Source organism: Cynocephalus volans, chromosome 7 (assembly GCF_027409185.1).
Source record: "Cynocephalus volans isolate mCynVol1 chromosome 7, mCynVol1.pri, whole genome shotgun sequence".
NCBI lineage: Eukaryota > Metazoa > Chordata > Mammalia > Dermoptera > Cynocephalidae > Cynocephalus > Cynocephalus volans.
Genome location: NC_084466.1, coordinates 81,404,756 through 81,428,672, shown reverse-complemented (window position 1 = coordinate 81,428,672; position 23,917 = coordinate 81,404,756). Strand labels below are relative to the sequence as shown.

The 23,917-nt window shown below is 43.5% G+C and overlaps 1 protein-coding gene across 2 annotated transcripts in view; it reads right to left on the bottom strand.

Moving 5' to 3' along the window:
• Positions 1 to 15,666, bottom strand: part of FLT1 (fms related receptor tyrosine kinase 1) — a 163,837-nt gene extending 148,171 nt beyond the window's left edge. For both annotated transcript variants that reach the window (XM_063103564.1, XM_063103565.1), the window contains exon 1: positions 15,328 to 15,666. In XM_063103564.1, coding sequence (XP_062959634.1) covers positions 15,328 to 15,391 — 64 coding nt within the window. In that variant the 5' untranslated portion in view covers positions 15,392 to 15,666. The remainder of the gene's footprint in view (positions 1 to 15,327) is intronic.
• Between the last annotated feature and the right edge of the window lie 8,251 nt (positions 15,667 to 23,917).

The following is a 23,917-nucleotide window of genomic DNA, read 5'->3' as shown; positions in this document are numbered from 1 at the left end:
AACCAAGGCCACAGACTCAATTCCCTATATAGTGATGGCTGGTTAGCTCACTTGGGAGAGCGTGGTGCTGACAACACCAAGTCAAGGGTTAAGATCCCCTTACTGGTCATCTTTAAAAAAAAAAAAAAAATTGCATCTTGTTCATGTTTTAATTTTGAATCCAAAACAATGCCTTAATATTTTTGTATAATGACATAAAGAAGAAAAAGGCTGGCAAGCAGGCAGGAAGGTAGAGGAGCATGCATGTTAACACTGCAAGAAAAGCCAAAAAATGTTATTATAGCCAACACAAAGTTTCATCTGTTCTTTTCATCTACTCTTCAATATTTTCACCTTTATAATCTATTATGAGAGAATACCATTTGCTTTGCATATAAACTATAGGGAGAAATAAAATGAGACTGGAAGTCTCAGTGTGGTGAAGTTCTTATGTTAATTTTCAGCTTACTTAGATATAGCTTATGAAGTCCATACTACATACAAAACATTCTTCGGGAGTTCTTTAGATTGTCTATAAAGGGGATGTTTTAAATTCATTCACTAACAGGAAAGTGAAGATCTCTGTCTTTGCACCCAATAATATATACAAACCCTCTGACCTTTGAGATTTAAATAGCCAAGAGTGTGCAATAAAGTTATTCATCATAGGGGAAGTGAGTTTTTGAAAGCTACATTAGCATGGTTTCTACAGCTTGTTAAACACTATTCTTGACCATTGTGTTTTCTATTGTCAAAATCAGTTTCCTTCTAAATTAAACAATTTGAAATACAATTGCTTTTCATTACACATAATTTAGAAACTAATCCTGCTTAGACAATGGGGTGCATGTTAACTAAATTGTTCTTTTTTATCCTGGGCTCTTTTAGGATTCACTTAATTTACATGTTAAATATTTGTAATAGCTGTGCCTTCCTAAGATTTTACAAACTTTTTCTTTCTTTAAAACCTTATCTCAGATGGAATTAAATGTTATATAAGTTTTGGTGAGAGTCAAGGGTCTGGAAGGTAAAGTAACCCATTAAAAGTAGTATAGAAGTATCTCAATTTTTAAAAGAAAGGAGAAACATTTTACCAAATGTTTTTCATTCATTTCAGTGTGTGATACTAAGGCCTTCCTTACAAATAACCGCAGAAGACTTTAGAGTCATCTGTACCCAAAACCTGAGACATGTGGGTTTTAATTCTCAGGTACTTTTACTCACATACCTTCATGACACTGTCTAGAATTATATTTCTACAAATTAGAATTTTTGATGTCATCCAAGATATTACACTTCTGATAGAAGAAAACAATAACAACAATAATTTCTGTTATCAATTGGCTACCACTGTAACAGCTTTGAAATAACAGATGAATCAGCTCATTCTGGAGGACAAGGTTAAAACCAATAAGTAGAAGTCACATAAAACCGGAAGGAAGAATTCTGTGGAGAGGTAGCAGGTCCCCAATACTGGAGCTGTTCCCATGGAATTAAGCCACCACCTCCCCAGGATGAGACTGATGAACGGGGTTAAGGGTTGGACTCCTATGCACAGTTCTAGAGGCCTGGGAACTCATTTCCCTCACTCACCTATTCTTCCTGTCTGTCTTTTACTGCCAGCCAACCCTGGTTTTTTTCCCACCACATTCCCTGCATGACCTCTTCCTCTTACCCTTATTACCTTGTTGATTTCTCCAGTCTTTACCCTTAAGCATTTATTCTTTCACTGAATATCTGAACATATACTAAGAGAGGAATACAATAATGAACAAGACAAACAAGACTGCTTTCTTTAAGGTGTTTATAATTTAGCATGGACAACAGATAAATAAGTGTATATAGATGCATGTAATTTTGTACATAATTACTTTTTCATGTAAATATAAAATTACATTATATTTGTTATCATGGGGAAGTATCAGATGTGGGGGTGCTTCGCCCAGCTCAGAGGGTGAGGGACGTTCTCTCGTAAGGATGAAGTTGAAGGTAAGACCTGAAGATTGAGCATGTGTTTGCTAAGGAAACACCAGGGTTTCTTTCTCTCTCCTTCAAAGACTTCCAAATCTTCAAACCCTTTAAAGCTTCATCTTTACTTTTAAACAGTTGTTTTCTTTTAACAATGTCCCTTAAATTCTCTTGCTTCTTACGACTCTGCTTTCCTTGGCCTGTTGGCTGAAAGGAGAAAGTTCTATTGTCTTCTTCCAATACTCTGGTTCATTTTTTTTAGTCTAGGGTCTACCTGACTTCACTTGCCACTGGAAAAAAAGCCATGAGTAACATTCTTTAGAAGATATACCATGTCACATCATGCTTTTTGAAATGAGCATCATGAAAGAGGACTGGGATGGAGATTCAGCAATGAGGGGAATAAAAGAAAACTATCAGATGTGACACATTAGCTAGGACTTAACTTTTCCTCCTTTTCTCTATTCATTGAGCCTATACCATGATGGTCCAGAGCCAAGAGGAAATAGTTTTTGACCAAAATGTTCTTATCCAAGGTGGTGAAAACAATGGCAGCAACAGTAACATTACCTAATCTCAGGCTATGTTGATGTACCTAAAAATTAAAGGTTCCCAACCAACTGTCTCTCTTTGTTTGAGAACTTTGACCAGCTGTAAGTATCCCAGCAGGGGGGTTCATCTCAAGGACAGTATCTCTTGGGATCCAGGTCTCTAGTGGCTGGGCAGCTTAGATCCCCATTCTCAATCTTGAGTCTATTCAGGAGAACATGCCCAGCTCAGCCAAGGACAAGAAAATGCTCACTGGACCCAGAGGGATGGCCCAAATAGAAGGAACGGAACATTATGTATGGATTGGGAGAATTACTGCCAGCTCTTGGGCATATATCTATTGATCTCCTCCACTTATACACACACGTACACACAGGTTCTTAGAAGGTGAGCTGATGTGCAAGTATGACTCCTAAAAGGGCCTCTGAGACCCAGAGGAATGGCTTAGGATACAGTTTTAGTCATTTCAATCAGCACTTATTGAATGACTACTATGTGTCAGGTACTGTACTGAATTCACCACTGCAAAGACGAATGAGAAATAGCCCTTCCTCTTGAAGGGCTTTCAGCCCAAAACTGGCCTCTTTAGGAGATGTCATTTAGAAGAATAGGTGAATACCAAGAAATATGGAAGATAATCTAAGTCTGAAATAGAGATCTCCTCCAAACTTTGTACACTTTGTTTTTAAGGGACACATTTTTTTTATTATAGGGAGTCACAAATTCTTTACTAATATAAGATATTAATTTTAGTAAAATTTACAGTTAAATTCACAAAATAAGAGCACTTTTTCAATGGTAAACATGTAGCATAATGAATATGACCATATTTATACCTCAAAATAAAATCAATGTGTTACTTGATGATAATCACTTGAGTACCTTTTAAGTGAATGTGTTAAAATGTTTCAACATAAAGCAGTCTTCTATGCATGCCTGAATTCAAGTTGGAAAGTGGACATAAGTCTAGGATGATGACTGACTATGAAGTTATCATAAGGAGAAATAAATTTGATATGATCCATGTTTTTCCTCCTGAAATCATGGGAGAAAATACTGCATTCCAAATCACTGTAAGAAAATATATTTCTAAAATCCCCCCACCCAAGTTTGTATTTAACATTCTCCCCAAATGGTGAATGAATTACTCCATCAAGGAAATCCCATGTCCATCTGTTTGGACTATAAAGCACAGTTTAAAAATAATGACAAGAAAACTATTTCAACATTTCAGAATTTTATTGCCCCTTAGAAAAGATATGTCTGGATATAGAATCACTAAGTTTAATGTCAGTCCAAAAAGGCTAAAGTGAAATAGAAATTCCTGAAAATTAGCATTCCTGTTAGTTTCCTGAGTTCTCCATGTGCCTTCTAAGTGACTTTGTGTAGCAAATGCTTTTCAAAGAGTATTTTTCATTTATCGGTTTTGAGGACAGAGGATTGAATGAGAGCATGAGGGGTTGAACCACTTTTAATTTGTACATCAACAATGTGTGTCAAATATTCTCTAAACCTCAAGAAGTTATAAGTACTCAAAGTCCATTTTAGGGCAATACAGTCACTCAGTTTCCATGTATTTTTTTTTTTTTTCTCTAGTTCTAGCAGAATTCCCTGTGGAGAAGATTCTAAAGCTATAAAAATTTTCAAAGAACAAAAGGGAACAAAAATCTGATCCTGCAGAAAACATTAAGTGAAAAAGAGAGTTAAATAATGTTTCCCAAAAAGAAAATATCATTAATCATAGATGAAATGCTGTAGCAAGAGTTTGTGTTGCCTTTTAAAACTGTTTGCAATCCTCTCTGACATATCCCTGCCTTTCCACCTTGTATTAGGTCAGGGTTCTCCAAGTGCAAGTCCAAAGGCCTCAAAACCAGGGAAGCTGATGGTATCCATGGTGTAAGTCCTGGAACCCAAAAGCTGAAGAGTCTCGAGCTCTGATGTCCATGGACAGGAGAGCAGAGTATATCCCAGCTCCAGTGGCTATAGAGAGAGCTTCACTTTTCTCCTCTGTCTTTTGTTCTCTCCAGACCCCCAGTGGACTGGATGGTTCCCACCCACATTGAGGGTGGGTCTTTCCCACCCAGGCCACTCAGACTCTACCTATCTCTGTTGGAAACACCCTCACAGACACACCTAAAAAGTAGGTTTACCAGGTTTCTCAGCATTCCTTCATCTAACTAAGTTGATACCTAGAATTAACCTTTGCACACCTATTCACATATATTCTCTAATGCCAACTTAGAAGAACTAAACAATTATAAAAATCAAACATAGAATTTCCATATAAAGCATATATCCACTTGACCACACTTTCAAGCTGTTTCCTTGGAGTGAAAGATAAAACTCCTCAATGAGTGGCAGAATAGGATTTTTCTCAGATTCTGATAAACATTACCGTATCCTGGTATGGAAAAGTGTCTCTCTCCAAGTAATAGATCAAGGAAGAAGCAAGACACAATTATCTCTTTCTTGACTCATTGCAGAGCTGAGTATCTGAAAGGAATGATCTGAGAAGGAGGAAGAGACACAAGGAATGACAACGCTTAAAGTAGTGCTTCTGGGTCTGCTAGCTGTACAAGGACTGCCAATCAAACAGGGAAATCAAAGCCTGTGGCATGGCCACCCCAGACTGACAAAGGAACTCTCCCTAGAAGGAGGCTCTTGGACAGTTGTCTTTTCTCACAGATATAATAGCTATTTATTCTAAACCCTAAAATGAAACTCTTGCCTTTTCTTTAATGCTTATATCTTATCATTGAAGATATTTTGGGTAAATGTTAATGGAAAGATCACAGAAGGTGATTTCAAAATCAGATTTCAAAACGAGAAAGACCTAGGTTTAAATCTTGGCATTCTGGTCACTCCATAAGTGTGTGACCTCAGCAAATCATCAGATTTTCCTCAGCCTAGGATTTCAACCCATAAAACAAAGTTAAAAGTGCACACGTTGGATGGTTAGAAGAGGCTTACTGGAGCTGACATAGAAAACGCCCTGTGCCGATGTGCTCACATTCCGTCCCCTTCCCTCAGGGACAGAGCTGTTGGCCTCCCTCCCTCCAATTCATGTAGCATCTGCCTTCAGGCTCAAACACAATTCCAAGTGCTTTCCTCAGGTACTCCAGTTTCTTTCAGCAAAAGCTCCAAGTCTTTGAGGTTGCTGGGATCTAACAGATACACAAAGGAGTAGACATTTGACTCCGGGAAACTATGTCAGGGAGCAGCAGGATCAGCTTTTCAGGGGACCTGCCTGGAAAATCAAAGTGCTGGCCTCATCTGTCCTTTGCAATCTGAACTAGTTTAAAGCCACATATAGGGGAGCAGTTTGGGAGCCCACATAAAATCATGTTCTTAATAGCTTTGGGAATCCTTTTCTGACAATTTTTTTGAAAAGTCCTTGAATGCCTATAATAAGAAAACCCACATGATTACAATTCTGTCTTACTGCAGACTTTGACGATGTCTGCCACACGAAGCCGTGGAATCTCCCAAGGCCACTTTAAGCTGGAGTAGCAGTGGCTTCTCACATTCTTTGGAGATGGCAAAAGTCCAAGGATAGAATGGTTTTGAAAGAAGGGAAAGGCTAGCACGCTCCCATCGATGCTCTGTTCCTTCTCTTTTCAGTTAGGCTGTGAGGCATAGTAAGAGGAGGGAGATTTGGAGTCTTACAGAATCAGATTCAAATAATTCCAGCTTTACTTACCACTTCTATGATCTTAGGGAAAGTATTTAATATACTCAAGTGTCAGTTTCCTCCTAGTTAAAAGTATCACATCTACCTCTTGGGACTGAGTAAAATAATACATGTAAATCAGGGTTAGTTTCCTCCTTTCTTCCTCCCCCAAAGCATATCTCTTCCTACAGTCTCCACATTCTTCAAAAGAAGGTGCTAAATCAGGGACTTTATGATACAAGCCACAAGAAGTTGCAGAGCCACCTGCACTCAGAATCTGGGATCATCTGTCCTCCCTTGCTAGAGTCATGGTGGTCTTAAGAGGCCAGCTGCACCAGCATGGCATGCCAGGTTAACCAAGGCCCACGTACCCTAAACAAAAGACTTACAAATAGGCCAGTCTCATTTCCAGATACTGTTTAGAAGGGCCAGGGCATTATTTAGTATTTATTATTATTTACTACTTAATGCAATAAGTTATTTACAATTATTTTCTTGGCCAAACTGCAGCCTAATATCCAGACTGAAAAGAAAGGGTGTAATGTTAAACAGTGGTGTAGTAGATTGAAAAACATTGCCACAATATTGTGCAGCACCTCCCATCAAGAGAGGAGTTTGCTTCCCCACCCACTGAATTCAGCTAGGATAGAACAGAATGTGGCACAGTAATGTTCTAAGGCCTCAAAACGCCTTGCAGCTTCCACAGTCACACTCTTAGAATGCCTCTGCCTACATACAAGCCCCAGCTAGACTACTGAATGAGGAAAGACCCTGTGCAGAGGGAGGCCCTGCACCAAGGAACCCGTGGAAATGCCAGAGACTACAGCTGCAGGGGTGACCCAAGTGAGAGCTAAAGGGAAACCACCTAGCTGAGCACTGCCCAAATATCTAACCCACAGAATCAGGAGACATAATGAATTGTTGTGTTAAGCTACTAAGTTTTGGTACAGCTTGTTACGTAGTTGTGACTCAGCCTTGCAGAAGCAGTAATTGAGTGGTAAAGGGTATGTTTTTTCTGTATGTGAAAGTAAAAGTGTCAAAGAGGAACACACACAGTATTAGGTATCAAATACCCTATAGGTATCCCTAGATGCTGTCAGGGAAGGGGAAGCCACTTGGATTCTTGGTGTTTCACCAAAAGCATCCCAGCATCATGGTTACACATGACAGGAGCCAGCTGTCTCCAACTGGCAGCAACTTTTCTCAACAATGGGGGCAGAAACACACTTGAAAGTAAGCAGAACCACAGTGCTCCAACAGGTAGAATTCGCCACCCAAATAGGGGATGCTGGTTCCAGCAAAGGAAATACTGACACAGAGGCTCAGTTGGAGAGGCAAAGCATTGTGAGGCTTCAGACAGCATTTTACAGGCACAATGGAGGGAAGCAGGGCTGTCCTGAGGCATGTGGGTACCAAAGACAGGCTGATAGTGTGACATCTGCCAGTGTTTATGTGGAGGAGAGTCTGAGTACTATGCAGTGTAAAGCAAAGAAGGGGGACTATTAGCAACTTAACATATCCCATTCGGCAAAACAGACCCCCTCCCCTCAGGAGGCAGGTTCATTTAGCCTTACTGGTTACGCACCCCTAGCTCTTGATCTAAGTATTCCTTTTGCCACACTCCACTAACACGTAGTCTTCCAGGCAGGAATTCTCATAAATACAATCCCCTCCACTTTGTCAAATGTGTAGTGATGATTTAGTGCCTTTACAGACTGGCACCTGGGCAGGTGCCTCCCACGTGGCCAGGCCTCTCAAACTAGCCCTAGGGCATTTGTTCCCAAAGTGTGGTCTCTGGACCAGGTACAACAGCATCACCTGAGAACTTGTTAGAGAAGCACATTCTTGGCCCCACTCCAGACCTACTGAATCAGAAACTCTGAGGAGGGGCCCAAGCAATCTGTAGATTAGCAAGCCCACCAGGTGATTCTGATGTATGACAAAATTTGATGTTCTTAACCTCAGCTTCCCACTAGAATTGCCTGGGAGCTTTAAAATTACTCATGCCCAGGCCGCACTCAAGAGATTGTGATTAAATTGGTCAGGGGAGCAGCCAGGGCATGAGAAATTTTAAAAGCTTCCCAGATGATTTTAATGTAGGATCCAGGCTGGGAACCATAGCCCTAGAAAGAGGCAAAGGGTTTCACAGAAATCAACTGGCAGACTAATTACTAATCAGGGTTTTGCTAAATGTGGCCTTGAGTTTAAGTGGTTTTAGATTTGTATATAATAATAGCCAAGGCTTTTCATTTATACAAGGTTCACTTCAGGCCTCTTTTAACAAAAGAATCTGATCATTGTTGTAGCTTTGTGTCTGTAGACCACATGAGTGGGTCTGTAGCTTTAAAGGAAATCCATTTACACTCCACCTGTTAAATAGAAGGATGGAAGACCAGGCTGAGAAAAAGTGCCTGCAGGCACTGGTAATCTGTGAAGACAAAAGCATTTGCCTAGATTTTCAATAATGAGACAAGGAAGAATGCAAGTGCAAAACATGTTAAATTTTAAGCCAGTAAGCGGCATGTGAGATCTACCAGCTAGCTGCAGCACAACACAGTGAGACAGCGATGCCTCCTTGACAACCAAAGATTCTGGATTACCACCTCTGGTTTTTACCACCAAGTAATTGTGTTTTGGAAGCAAATACCTTGCCGAACTTTTATTTATGGTTAAAACCTATCTATTTAATGCCATTTTTACTATTTTCCACCAAGTCCATATTTTCTAAAATTTTAATCTTGCCCCCCATGATTTGGTTAACCACAGTGTTCTTCAAGACCAAAACCTCTGTTTACTTTGATTAAGGGTCCAAGCTAAGTCTAAGAATTTGTAAAAAGAGTTTTGAAATAGGATACAGGTGACCCAGCAGAAGACAGGACACAAGACCAATGTGGGAGCCAGAAGAGGCTCTTGGCTGGCCCAGTTCTAGTCCCTTAGTTACACAGGCCAAAGGTCATCACTAGGATGTTAGTGAGGAGAAATTCTGACACCAGAACTTACTATGAACACTTTATTAAAGTCAATGCTTCCCAATTTTTAATGTGCAAACAAAACACCTGGAGATTTTATTAAAATACAGGCTCTGACTAATTAAGTTCTCAGGGGACGCTGATGCTGCTGGACCATGGACCACACTTTGAGAAGTATGTTTGGGAATGTATTGTGGGCATGTGCAGTGTAGGGGTGGGGATGGGGGTAGGAAGGCACCAGCTTGAGCCCAAACTGTGGGATTCAGATTTTTAAGAACACACCTCACACCTAGTAGGGTAGTCCTGCCAGGAACCCATTTACATGAAGTGTTGAGGATAACACATCTTAAAGAGAGAGGGAGCTAGGCAGACCAGCCTGGTCCCCAAAACAAAGGCTTCTGTTGAAACAAAGTTGATTGACTGTGGCCAGATTTCTGTCACTCGGGTTTGCATCCCAGCCCAGCACCCAGGACTCAGGCTTGAGTCTATGAGAGGGCAAATAAGTCAAACCATAAAATCTGAGAGCTCTCTTGTCTCTAAAAATTGTATGAGACACTGCGGGATAAAGCCCTGCTTAACCCCCCACCAGCAGAGGCTAAAACAACTTCTGCAGAGACCAAATCCTGGCTTTGTTGGCTCAGAGGCCCCAGTGAAGCATCATGCCAAAACAGGAGGGGATTATATAAGACAGCTTCCTCAGAGAGTTGAAGATCATAGCTGATTTTCTACATCTTAGTCACTCACTGAAGAGGACAAATATTATCTATTGAGAACAGTCATTCCAAGTAATCCCATTGTAACTGAGGCCAAATGGACAGGCAGGAACATATTAATATACTGGAATAAATTCATATCTGGCCCTGACGGATTTCCTCTTTGAAATGATAGTGTGGCTACATATTCATTCATTCATTCATCCTAACACTTACTGAGGGCAGAGCAGGCATTACATTAGGTGCCAGGGATCTAAGGTCAGCTAAGAGGGAGGACACAGACACGTAAAATACTAAAAAGGCAAGTTGAGAAGTATTGGAGGAAGGAAACCTACAGAGGCTACAGGGGGGCAGAAAAAAACCACTAGTTCTGTCTGGGACTACAAGGTGGAGCTTTTGGAGATCGTGATTGCTGAGATGAATTTCATAGGCAGGGGAGAAAGAGATACAGAAGGAGGAAGAAAAAGAGTCGTGTAATCAGATGGGCAACATGAATGCAGTGACAAAAGTGAAGGCCCATCTGAAGAAGGCTGAGTGACTGGACTGGGATAGAGTTTGCAGAGCTGGAGCACAGAGAGTGTGGAGGGAAGGGGTGGAAGAAGGAGCTAGCACCATAGCCACAACTGTGAGCCACGGGCCATTCGCGAAAAGGATTCCAAGTGCTCACAAGGAAAATCAACCTCACCAAATCTCTTGGTGTGCTACTAAGCAGCCACCATTTTGATTCTTAATTTAAATCCCTTATAGGCTTTAAGAAAATAGAAGAAATTTTCATATTAAAAAATGCTGTCGTTTAGAAAGAAATTTTAGCACTGTAATAATGTTATTCAACAAATATTTGAACACCTCTACTCTGTCAGGGGAAGAGGAAATATACAAATGAAGAAGAAATGTTGTTCATCAGATTCTGTTCCTGGGTCTGTCACTAGCCAGCTGTTGACCTTGAAAAAAAAAAATCACTGAACTTCTCTGGGCTGGTTTTCTCATCTTTGAAATAAGTAGATTGGATCAATGAGGTTCCACTTAGCTCTCACAATGTATGTGTCTGTAAGACAAGATCAAGTCTCTCAAGGAGCTCAAAATGAAGGAAAAGAGTAGCAATCAGAAATGGCTTTTAAGCATGCAGGTTTACCAAGACTGATGGGAAATCCCCAGGAATTCTTGACATCTCCCCACATCCGCCCCAGCAGCAATGCAGGAAATCTAGTCCGCTATCTTCAGCAGACTCAATGGAACCGTTTCCTTAATGAAACCCCCCTGCAGACCCGAGTGCTAAGCCAGAGGCTTTTCTTTCAAGTCCTCTCTAAAATATCCCATTCCTCCCATTTCCTTCCCCTCCCTCAATCTGGAATAAAATTCAGCAACTTAATCAGCAGCATGTAATTTCCAAGGCACCCAAGTGTGGGGGATCAACAATGATCCTGGAAAGCATCTAGCAGGAGATTTTGTCATTCCTTACAAGTCTCTCCAGTAGACTAAGGCCAGTGGAGCAGAATGGACTGTTCTGTCAAATTGTTTAAGCCAAATGCAACAAGTGGTTTTATGCTTTTAACAACTCATAGTAACACAATTTTATTTCAAAAAGGAAAAAAAAAAAAAAAAAGCCTGATAGGATTTCAAATGCCCCCCTCCCCTATCCACAATGACAAATACACTGAAAAAGAAGATATTTACTTGATATCCAATATACCCCCAACTGAATCAAGAACCTAACATGGCTGGTCTCTTCCAACACCAGAGGGTTTTGCATTTACCACTGAGTGTCAAGACAGCTTCTCTCACTTTCTCTCCATTCTTATGCTCACTCACATACACACCTCAATTTAAAGCACTACAGAAGCTACTTACTCTGTTATTTGTTCTTGCATTGCTGAACCACCCAAGCCAGAGAAAACACCAGCCATAACTTTGCTGTGTAGATGGCAATAGGTTGCATAATCTTCCTCAAGGATGTCACATTTTTTTGGCCAATATAAAACCATTTTTTGCAACATATTTCAACTTCTATATTACATACATTCAAAGCATATTTAGAAATGTCTCGATAGTTTTTGGAAAGAACAAAGTAATTATTTGGTTTGTTTCTTAAAAGTCAAAAAAATAGGTTCAATTTTAAATAAGGGGTTGAGTATTCCTGTTGAAACCTGGCACTCTTTTAGAATAAAGCCATTTTTATTATTAAGTAAGTGTTAATTTAAAACAACAACAAGAAGTGCAGAGGGGTTTAAAGTGATTGGTATCCTTAGAAGAGTTAATGCAACTAGAGTTATGAAGGGTAGTCTGCTTCACAGAGTTCCACATTCTGCTAGTGAAAAAGCCCAAGATAATGATTACCGCTGGCTCAGGTATCCTCTACCATCTCTTGCAAAACATAGCCCGTTAAAGTCCAAGTTAACTATTTGGTTAGGTACATTCTACTAGAGAAGAATAAAGTATGATGTGATTAGTGATAGCAGGGGAAACCCATTTCATCCTTTACAGCCCCAGTGTCATATGGTTTATCATCCATTCTGTATGCCAATATAAATAAGGTGGGAGGAGAGAAAAGAGAGACAGACACTGTATTTAGCCTATTTATTGAAATCATTCATTGAATTTTAGAGTTGGAAAAGGGCCTTAGAGATTAACCATCTATTCTAACTTCTGCATTTTACTTATTAAAATAAAAAACCCACTGGATGATCATTAAAAATGAAACTAGACAGTCCATTATAAAATTTTCAACATAGAAAGAAAAAAAGGAACAAAATGCTAAAAAAAAAAAAAAAAAGGTAAAAATATTTGAGAAACCAGAGGAGGTGGTTACCTACAGTTCATCTGAAACATGATCCATCAGCTGGAAAACTATGTGGACTGCTAAAAGTCCTAAATAATTAACATTTCAAATATCCAATTTGGAAAAAAAAAAAGTGTAGCTTTACAAACCTTGGAGAAAACAAAAATTGTTATGTAAAATTAACATTATTATGAAAGATTTATTACATTCAACTTGGAAATAGGTATTATTTTCATAAATATTTTGATTTATTATTAATGTGGACTTCCCTCACAAAATTTACAATTTAAGTATTCCCAATTGTTTATAGTAAATTGTAAATGTCGGCTGCTTAAGAACTCAAGAGAAATGGGGGCAGGAAAAAAGGATCTGTGGCTCTAACCAAGGGTGCCTTAAAAGTAAGAAAATTAAACTTAGAGGACTGGTATCCTTTATAGATAGAGAGTGCAATACAGAGGGCTTGAAAGTATCTGAATTGTTGGCATCTTTTTATTTCCCAGGATATTTGGAAGAAGGTAAATATATTCATTAGGGGGAAATGCATTATCTTTTTGTATTAGGGAATATCTGGTTATTTGACACCGCAATGTGTGCACAGCCATGTTAATAAAGCGCTGACCCGGGCCCATGATGAGTGAAAGCGCACTCCTGATAAATCCACAGAAACGGGGCCTCTTTCTGGACACCACTTCCCAGAGATGCAGCCCCTCGTCTAGTGTGAAAGCCCTGATGAGGTTTAGAGTGGGTGGCTAATTGTTTTACTGTAAGATGTCTGCTAACCAGCCCAGAAGCCTGCGGTTTTCAAAGGCACGCTTTGCCATGACAAACCCGCACCGCTGACAGATTTCTTAAACCGTCAGGTAAAAGGGGTTCTCACCTTGCCAGTGTTTGTCCCACTTTCTTCCTACAGCACACGCAATTTTTTCAAAAATCGCAAAGAGTATCAAGATTTCTGCCCCATTTAAGTAGATTATAACATAAAAGAAATCACGAGAATCTCAGTCATTTCTGCAAAATTCCCACCAAAGATGCTCCTAATCACAAATAAAACTATGCTTCACTAAAGCCAACCACGTTTTTGTAACAAAATAAAGATATGTGTCTAAAGCAGAAAATCCATGAAAGCATGTACTTTTCCCAACGTATTTCTGGATTCACAGTAATTTACCTAGATTTACCGTTACATAATACTCATACACGGGTGAACTATTTTAATTCTCTAAGCAATTATATTCTAATTTAAGCGACTTTTCCAAACCAAAAGAAATGTATTTGTGACACAGAAAATACAACATCTCCTTTAACATAGTTATTTAGCACCTTTCCCAACCGATAGCGAGTTCTCTGACACTATGACCTCGTCCTGCCTCCCAGTTCAGTGATTTCACCAATCTGGTCGGGACTATTGTTATTTAGAAACTGACGGTCGAATTAGTCTTCCCACTGGCAATGAATATTTACTTGTTACTGCCATTTGGTTTTAACAAGCGTTTTTGTTTTGTTTGTTTGTTAATGTGCTCAACCTTACTGGCTTCCCTTTCCTTGAGTCATTGCAATGACTTCTTTTATTTCATATTTTACCTTTTCTCCACGATGCTTAAAGGAAGATGCTCCCAGCGAGACGGAGCCAGAGGGCTCGGCCACTCGGCCCCAATGAGCAGAGTCGGCTAGTCCGAGCCCCTGAGCTCCCTCGGGCTTTGACCCCTCAATGGGTGCAGTCTCCGCGCGAACTGCTGGTAAAACCTCCTGGCCCCGGCCGTCCCACCTCCTGTTTCCCAAACGCCCGGCGAAGGCTGACTCAGGTGGCGCGGCGGACCTTACCGATTCCTCAAACCGCATCTTTTGGTCCAAATCGTCCGCCCTTTCTTCGCCCGGAATTTGAAGGCGAGACTCACACTTCCCAAACTTAACGGTATGTGGGTCCTCGGCTGCCCTCGTCGGTCAGGGTCACTCACGTCGTCGAACTGGGCTAAGCGCACCCCGCCTGTCCCCGCAGATGCCCCACCCGGGGAGCTGCGCCGAGCGCGCCCGGGCCCCGTGGTCGGCACGCGGCGCGGAGGAGCGGGCGCTCGCCGAACGTTCCCGGGGACGGTCCGGCTCAGGGGCCCGAAGCGGGTCCAGGGATACCAACACCGGCCGTCTCCTGGGATCCTTCCGCTCCCCGCACGCATGCGACCCCCTCCAAACTGGCTCGCTTTCTTCCCTCTCGTGGCGAGATGTAGTGGCCAGTGCCCCATATCGCCAACGCCCCGGCCTCAGCCCAGCCCTGGGTAGCCTCGGGCCATTCAGGAGCTGCTGCTCCCGGCTCCGGAGGACCCTGCGGACCCGCGCCGGGCTGCCGGGGAGCAGGCTCCGGGTGCCAGGAGAGCCCGGGTGCGCGGCGCTTCCCGCGCCCGGATCCCTGCCGGGATGACCCCACCCGGGAGCCGGGCAGGGGACCAGCGACTCCTACCGCAAAGGGTCAGCCCCAGCAGGGACCGGGTCTGAGCGGTGATGCCCGCGGGCCCCGGCCAGGACTCTCCGAGGCGCGCACTCAGAAAAAGGACGCCGCGGCCCCAGGCGTGTCCGCTGCACCTAATGTCCCAGCTTCCCGCCGAGGCTCGTTTCTCGCGGCTGCAGTCTCGCCTCCCCGCGTGCACCCGGCTCTGCCCCCACCCCTGACCGCCCCATCCCAGTCCTGCTCGGGCCCCGGCCGCGCCTCACCTGGGAGAAGCAGAAAGCCGAGCAGCGCGCACAGCAGGACCCCGGTGTCCCAGCAGCTGACCATGGTGAGCGCGACACGGCCTGCTCGCCCTGCACCCGCGCTCCCCGCGGCCAACGACCCGGCCGCCCGAGCCCGTGCTCTCGCGCTCCGCCGCCGCCGGACCTGCGCCTCGGGAGCCCCTCTCCGCGGCTCCAGCCAGGAGAAACCCACTTCCCAGGTAATCCTCGCCGCCCGGCGCCCGCTGGCCGCTGCGCTCGAGCCCTGGAGCCCGCTCCGAGCCGCCGCCGTTGCTGCCGGGGGGAAGCCGCGAGGCGTGTCCACCGTCCGCGCCCAGAGCCTCCCGCGGACCTCGACTGAAAGGAGCCGAGGGCTGGGGCGATTTATAACCTTTCCCCAGCCCACTTCCTACCCCGGCACCTCCTTCCAGTGACGTCAAGGGGTCCCCCACCCCTCATCCGCCTCCCCACCTACACTCTTCTTCCTCCCGGGCTCGCTTCCCTACGGCCGTGGAGAGGGGCGGGGGCGGCCGAGGGTGGGCGGCCCGGGCCGAGCGGCGTGCGGAGGCGCTGGCGACGCGGGCCCGGGAGCGCGGCCCGGCAGGTTCAGGGGCCTTGCTCCGTGCACTCCTGCCCCCGCCCCGCCTCCCATCGCGCTCAGGAAATCCTTGCAGGCTCCCTCCACCCGGCTTACTCAGCTCTGGGGGCCGCCCGAAACTGGGGAGGGCACAGGGCTAGAGCTCCAGCCCCCGGCCCCTGGAGCGGAAAGTCCGGGCCAAGGGAAGCCGGCTGCGCCTCCCCGACGATGTCCTTGTCAGGGAAGAGTGAAGCGCAGTCGGGCTCTCTCCCATTGCTGGCTCTTTCTGCGCTGTCCCGCCGCCCGTGACCCCGCAAGTCTGTGCCGAAACGTCTAGGAAGGCGCCAGAGACCCTCTGCACGAGGCACTGGACCAGGAGCGCCCGAGGGGACACGAGGGGACGCTTGCCTGGCACCTTCGGGGAGACTGCGAACCGGCTCAGGTCCCAGGGGAGCGCGTCTGTGTCTTTTTCGGACGCATTGATGCACCCGCCCAAGTCATTTCCTCAACCCTCTGCTTCCTAGAAGCAAAACAAGGAATAACATCATGATACCTTTTAAAAGCTGAGGCGTGAAACTGCTCCTGCAACGTGTAAGGGCCGTGCACTTGAACTTTAATTCCTAAATACTCACAAAAGAAATCTTTCTGGTGGCAGCTTGCTACGCAAGATGAGAGACTCTGGTGCTCTTCGAACAAAACCCAGTGAAATTAACTTGAGGCACTAAATCATTTGTGATGACACTAATTCCACGTTGCTCCTCAGTTATGTCTACATTACCTCAAAGGCTGAAATCGTCCCGGACACCACGGAACAGCTCAGTCTTTTCACTGTAAATATCTCAGGTTTGAAAAATAGTTCTATTGGAAACTGCCAGACGGTAATGATAGAAGGGACTGTGATGGCTCCTAAACGGGGCCAGCGACTCTTCCTGAAGGACTGGACTCCCTCCCCGCCTGGGAAGGTTGGGCAACCCGAAGTTGCCACATCTCTGAGCACGCAGCAAAGAGGCCCCGGCCGCGGGCCGCCCCACACACGAAACGCGCGTCCGGGCACCTGGAGCGGCGGCAGCTGAGCCGCGATCCCTGGGTCCCTCGGGGTTCCGAAGCAGGGAAGCTCAGAGCGTGGTGTCGCTCGCCTGCCCCTTCGCCAGCCCTGGCTTTCCAGAGCTCCTCGCCACTCTCCCAGGCTTCTTTTCTCTGCCTTACTCACACCTCCAAAATCACAAAATCATTTCGCGAAACAGCTGGAAAGCTAACAGCTGATCCTTTTCCCAGCTGGTCCTCAGCTCAGGACACAGTCTGGGAACGCTCGCAGAGCCGAAGCGTCCCTCTGCCGCACCTCTGGTGCTTGTCAAGCTGTGAGCATTGCCCTTCCGCAGCACCCAACAGGGGCCAGGCAGCGTGTTAGGGCAAAAGCACTCCCAGCCCTTCTAAGGGGCTTAGAGCCTGGTGAGGAGGCTGACGCATAAAGAGGCCGTGGCAGTGCAGTACCGGATCGGATCACAGATCACCGGGGCGCAGAGAACAGGTGCAACCCTCTGCAGGAAACACTTGAGTGCTTCTCAGGAGAGACACTTGGCTGACTCTGGGGAAAAGTGGCCCATAGTACAACGTACAAAAGTTTAATTTCATATATTTTTTCAAGTGCTGTTTTGATTTTTTAAACACAGAGAGACAATGCTTCCCAAACCTGCTGCCAGAAATGAATCTACATAGTCTGTGAAGCCAGAACAAGGTTAACAGAGTCATGGTTGAATCTGACTTAGATTTATGTGAAAACGATGCTGCAGTAAGGGTGGTCCTCCACAAATTCCCCAATTATTGTTTTGAAAAGTTGCAAGCTTTTAATCATAGTTAGCAATTTCTTTACTACTACTTCTTTTGTTAGTTGCATTAGCCTTCTCACAAAGAACTCAAAAATACTACAGATTGTCACAAGGGCTTGTTCATTTCATTTTAGCTTAGATATGAGGGATAAAGGTATAACTCTCAACCCTCTGCCTGAAAGAGATAATACCTTTGAATGAGAATGGGCTACAGCACTCTTCTTACTAAATCACCAATGAAAGAGGTTTTATAGATAATACGATGGAAAAGATCAAATTCAACATGCCTGGAAGGTATAAAAAGCTATTGAAGTAGACTATCTGCTTGCTTCCTGCTCACATACAAAAGAACATTTCATCTGTTTGGTTAGCAAAACCAGACACTCTCTCTTGTTATCAGCTACGAACATTCTCTTGAGGTTTCTTTCTCACCCGTGTTCCGAAGCACGCTGTTGGTAAAGAAAGCCCTCCGCTTTAATATTCAAGACCAAACAAGCGTGTTGGAACCTCAGTGTGAGAGACAGGAGGGAACCCAGGGCCTCATCTTATTACAAAGGACCAAACTTGGAGCTACTCAGCTTGCAGTCTCTGAGGCTGTCAGGAATTTCTTCCCCCATGGGTCAGGTAGCCTGATACAAAAGGAAAAGTAGACTCTTTGGAGTATACTCCAATTGTGGAGCTCAAATATATATGTTTGGTTACAAGAACAAAACGATCTTACAAAACTCTTTTGTGTTATATGAAAAACACCCTCATACTGCATATTCTCTGGACAGTTTAGGCTCCTTGGTGTAAGAAGCACACACTCTCAAATCTCTTAGAGAAAGTTCTGCTGAGTTCACCAGGCAGGGACATTTATGTTTTAGTTGTCAGATGCTGATAAGTCCGTTGGCTGAAAAGTCTTGCTGTGGCGACCTACTACTGTGCCTGAAAATTCCCCCATTTTCAAGAACTTAAAACCTTTAAAACTGGTTTTAAAAGCCCTTTGACCCATCTACCAAGCTAATTCATGGATTTCCTTTATAACATCTTACATGCTCCAGTATCTCCATGTGAAAATTTATTGAACACTGAAACATCTCCTATGCCCTGGGTATCTTTCTCTCCAGGCTTAACATTCTGTCCCTGTGGAAATTCTTCAAATGACGTGCTCTAGAAATTCCTTCCATAACTCCCCTTAGAAGGTTCCAGTTTATCAGCATCCCTGCAGGTGAGATACTCAGGATTGAAAATGCAGCACAACTATTATTTCACTCCTGCTAGAAACAGTTTGTCTTCCAGGCAGAGAGAAAAGCCTGTGGGAAGGCCCAGAGGTGAGCGAGAAAGGCAAACAGTTCAGATGGGAAGAGCAGCGAGGGGGAAGGACAGGGTGGTGCCACAGAGCACGCAGGGGCCACAGGCCATGCACATCCTCGCTCCTCCTGTTCTTGCTGAACATGCTTTAGTCTGTCGCTGACTCCTTTCTCCCTTGGATAGGTTGGTGCAGCTGCCATATGTACAATCTCCTTTTGATTTATTTGGGGTTCTGGCTGATTTTGGAGACTGCATATCCCAGCTCTGGACTCCTAGTTTGCCCTGCTCCTCCTTCTACTCCCAGGGGCTGTGACAGAGATACTTTACTTCTGTTACTGCAACCTGAGATCACAAGAGCATTTCTGTTGGCAGCTTCATACCTTAGACTCTTAGGGAACCTGCTGTTGGTTAAAAACCCTGAGGCTTGCTCACAGGGGCTGGTGTCTGGCTTTACTTGCCCAGCCACAGCTTTTGATGACTCATGTCACAGAACCTTCTGCACTCTTTTATTGCACTTCTCATTTGAGTTTGTCTGTCTGTTTGGCCTGTTGAAATCTTTTTGGTCTCTGATTCTTCTGTTCAGTGGATTTTCTATATCTCCTACTTCAAGTTATCCACAAAAATGATAAATGTGCCTTCTGGATCACCATCAAAATTATTGCTTAGGACAGAGCTGAATGAATGAATGGAGGTAGAAATCTGTAGGGCTGAGTAAACCAAGGAATGACTCAGATTATTCCTTTGTTTCACTTTCTCTAGATGTATGTTCACCAAAGGAGGCTGCAAATGAACTCATTAACATTTTCACTCATGATTTAGGAATAATTGATGGTCCTAGCAAGGAAAATAAGACAGGTAGGTTTTAGTCAAGGCATTAAGTTAAAAAAAAGTTTTTAAAAAGACCCAATTAAACAATCAGGAGGAAGCAGTTCATGGAATGGTGCATGATCCAAGAAATGTATTTTTTCATTCATTAAATATTTTTTGAGCACATACCCTGTAGACAATGCTGTGTTAGTCCGATTGAAAATAGTAACATATAGGATATAATTATTGCCCTAGAAGTCCCTGCGATACATTTGAGAAAGCCAGACTCACACGAAACATTAGGAAACAATTCTAAGACGATCAAAAGTGAGAATAATGTATGGTTATGAGTGCTAAAAAGAATTACTAATTACTAAATTGGGAAATGGTTTTGAAGGTAATAACAGATTTATATCAGCAGAGAGGAGAAGGCATTCTGGAAAGCAGAAAAGGGGAATAAAACCAGTCAACTATGGGAGGAAAAGGGTGGGGGCAGTTGAAGGTGGTGGGTGCCAGAGAACAGGGAGGTGGGGCTTGATGGAAGGTTGAGGGGCCTCGAATATTTGGGAGGTACATTTAATGTGTTTCATCCTGTCACTACCAGGAAGGGATGGCTTTAGGATGACTAGACTGGCAAATAGTGAATTAAATGGGAATGAGGCTGAAATAAGCGAAACGAACTAAGAAATAAACTTACGAAAAAACAAGCTATTAAGAGGTGATAGGCTGGGACTGGCCCCATGATGGGCAGGAGAGAGTGCAGGGCAGCTCCTTCAGTAGTTAAGAGAAGGGATGGCTAAAGATAATTACCTTTGGGATCAAGGTGAGGGACAGAGAAGAGCCTGAGAGAACTCCAGGTTTCCAAGAGGACTCTAAGAAAGCTGAGCATTGCCTGATGGGACGTCTTGTCAGGGGAGGACTTGGTTTCAGTCACGTGGGGAGAGTGAACAGTTGCAAGCAACCTGTTTTACTTTCCTGCTTCAGCCATGACAGAGTTTAAAGGGGTTGCATGACTCAGGTCCAAACATTTTAAGGAACTAGAAACTCAACAGATACTGCTATATCCCAACTCTAAGCAAACAAACAAACAAAACTGTATGTATATGGGATAGTTGATAGATAGATGGATAAATAGATAGACAGGCAGACTGAGTTCTGCAGAGTGGCTAGGCTCTGACTAGGAAGTTTATTAAAAGGCATGAATTGAATTTCCACCTCTGAGTCAGGAGGGTTGACTAGCAGTGTCCTCCATCTTCAGCCTGCCTTCTTCGAAAGTTCCCCTAACTCCAGACACACCCTCAGGGCAGGTCAGCTGGTGACTTCAGTGGAAGACCAGCCCTTTCCTTCCTGCGCCTCTTCCAGGCTCCTCCTCGATGCACTTTTGCACTTTTCATGACTAGCAGAAGCAGCAGCAGTCCTAGAGACGCCCGGACACACTGTGCCCCTAGATCATGGCCCATCTGAGCCAGACGTGCACAGACATGGCCCTGGAGCTCTCTAGAGCAGTTTTGCAAACCTGGCATTTGTAAGAAAGTTAGATCCCCAAGCTCACCTAACCCTACTGTGGAGGGAAGCATGAATGTAAGTAGCTTTAGATTTTTCTGTTAAAAAAATAATAGTCCATAAAATTAAGTTCTAGCTAAACTGAGAATGTTGCTTCCAATTACTACCTGAAAGTCACAACCTCATAGGCTGCTTTCCACTAATTTTAGACTGCTAAATAACTTTGTTTTTAGAATTTCTGTAATAAAAATTTCCTCAGAACACCTATATAAAATATGGGATCACATTTTCTGTAGTTTTTAGTACAACTCCAGTTTATCCACATAAGAGGGAAAAAGTTAATCTCAAAATATGACAAACAAATCTGTTTTTAAACATAAAACACATCAATGTCAAAGCATCAAGTCAAATATTAGTGTGGTTTTTCTTGCTAAAATTTAAAACCTAGCCAAATAATAGTTTATTATTTAAATAAAATTCCTTTTCTTCATATACTGAAGTCATCAAAGATGAAGTGATAAAACATCTGAGATCTGTTTTAAAATTATCTAAGAGGAGTAAAGATGAAACAAGACAGCCATATATTGATAATGTTGAAGCTGGGTCATGGGTATACAACTCATGTATACTTCTTTTTTCTTATGCATACATAAAGTTTTTTCTTAATAAGACACATTTTTCTTTCTCAGTCTGAAACTGAAAATGCAAAGTATCAGCCTAAAGTCAATTTTGGGATCTGAGGCAGAGGCTACAGAGAAAAAGAGGGACAAAGAACATTCACTGGGAGCCAGAGCTTTGGTTTCACTGATACTAGAAGACACATGTCTGTCCCATGAGTTTCAAGCACAGCCAGTGTTTGATGAAGAGTTATAAAACAATCACAAGGGGAAATAACTCATCGTTATTGTTACAATAACATTCATGTTACAAATGATCTTGATGTGAAAAGCACTGCTGTGTAAAGAGCAGCACAGATAAGTAGAAACTAGACCAAGAATACAGAAGAGGAGAATGGGAGAATTCTTTACGAGGAAAATATGCTGTCTTTGCAATGGACAGGAAGGAAATGCGTAAGCTTTTAAAGTCCTTATGTTTCTCCATTATATTTATTTTAAAATTATGAATGGAAGAGCATGGTGCTGATAACACCAAGGTCCAGAGTTTGATCCCTGTACCAGCCAGCTGTGAAAAAAAAGAAAGAAAAAGAAAAGAAATATAAGAAAAATTATGGATGGAAATCATGAAGTAGAGAAAATGAAATGTAGAGTAAGAAGATAGGAACTCATGTTCTACCATCTAACGACGTTATTTAAAAGGGCTTTAGGGCTGCCCAGTTAGCTGAGTTGGTTAGAGCACAGCCTTATAAAACCAAGGTCATGGGTTCAGATCCCCATACGGCCAGCTGCCCCCCAAAAAAGGACTTTAAAAACTATATTTCTTACAAACAAAACTAACAGAATTTGCAAGCATCCTAGGCAATTTTAGGAACAGGAAGACAATATTGCAAGACAATTGGCTATTTTTTTTAGAACTTATGAAGAAAAGAAGGCCCAATGATCGGAAAAGAAAAGAAATTCAGAAGACAGACTGATGGAGATGAAACATAGAATTAGAAAATATTAGTGTGTGTGTGTGGTCTAGTAGAGGTCTAGTCCAACCACCTGATCTTAGTTTAAAGAAATGGTTTTGAAGTGATGGGCTTGGCCCAAAGTCACACTTAAATCACAATACATAGGTCACTCTTGACCTGCTCAGGCTTATGGCTCCACCCCAGCATCCCTAGCCCTTCTGGTCTCTTCACAGGAGGACAGAGCTGGTTCCTGAAGACCCCTTGCTCCATCCACTGGATCTGTGTGAGACGATCTCATCAATCAGTGAAAGGAAGGCAGGATCTGCCTGCAGCGGATCAGTTCAGATCTCATTCAAGTAAAGATCATCTACTCTGGGCTCAGGGTCACCTGACAAGAGTGAAAATGCAGACTGGAATTCAGGTCCTCTAAGGTATCCAAAGGAGCTGTCATCATTTGCTTATGCTGGGACATTCCACCCACACCTGGAACACTCTGACAATTTTTGTCTGCCTATTCAACTCTCGCCCATGGTGTGAGTGCTGACCCAAGTGCCATGTGCACCCTCAAGACTTTTCTGAGCACTCTGGTCAACCAGACCCCCCATTCCTCTAGAATGTACACGTCTGAATTTTTATCCTTTACTTTCTTGTTTAGAAATTGTAGGGAACTGCAAGGAGATGTTTTTAGTCCTTTAAGTGCTTGTTTAAACAGCAAATATAATGGTGAATGTACAAGTTAGGAATGCTTTTGTTTGCAAGGAACAGCATACCCAACTGCATTAGCTTGTTTCTGCTGCTTATAACAGAAATACCTGGAACTGGGTAATTTGTAAAGAAACAATATTTATTGCTTATAGTTTCAGAGGCCGGAAAGTCCAAAGTCCAGGGAACACACCTGGTGAGGGCCTTCTTTGGTTGTGACTTCAGCAACGCAGGGTCTCACACTGCAAGAAAGACAGAAGCAAGAGAGAGCTAATCTCCTCACTGGCTTTCCTTTTAAAGCCCTCAGAACTACAC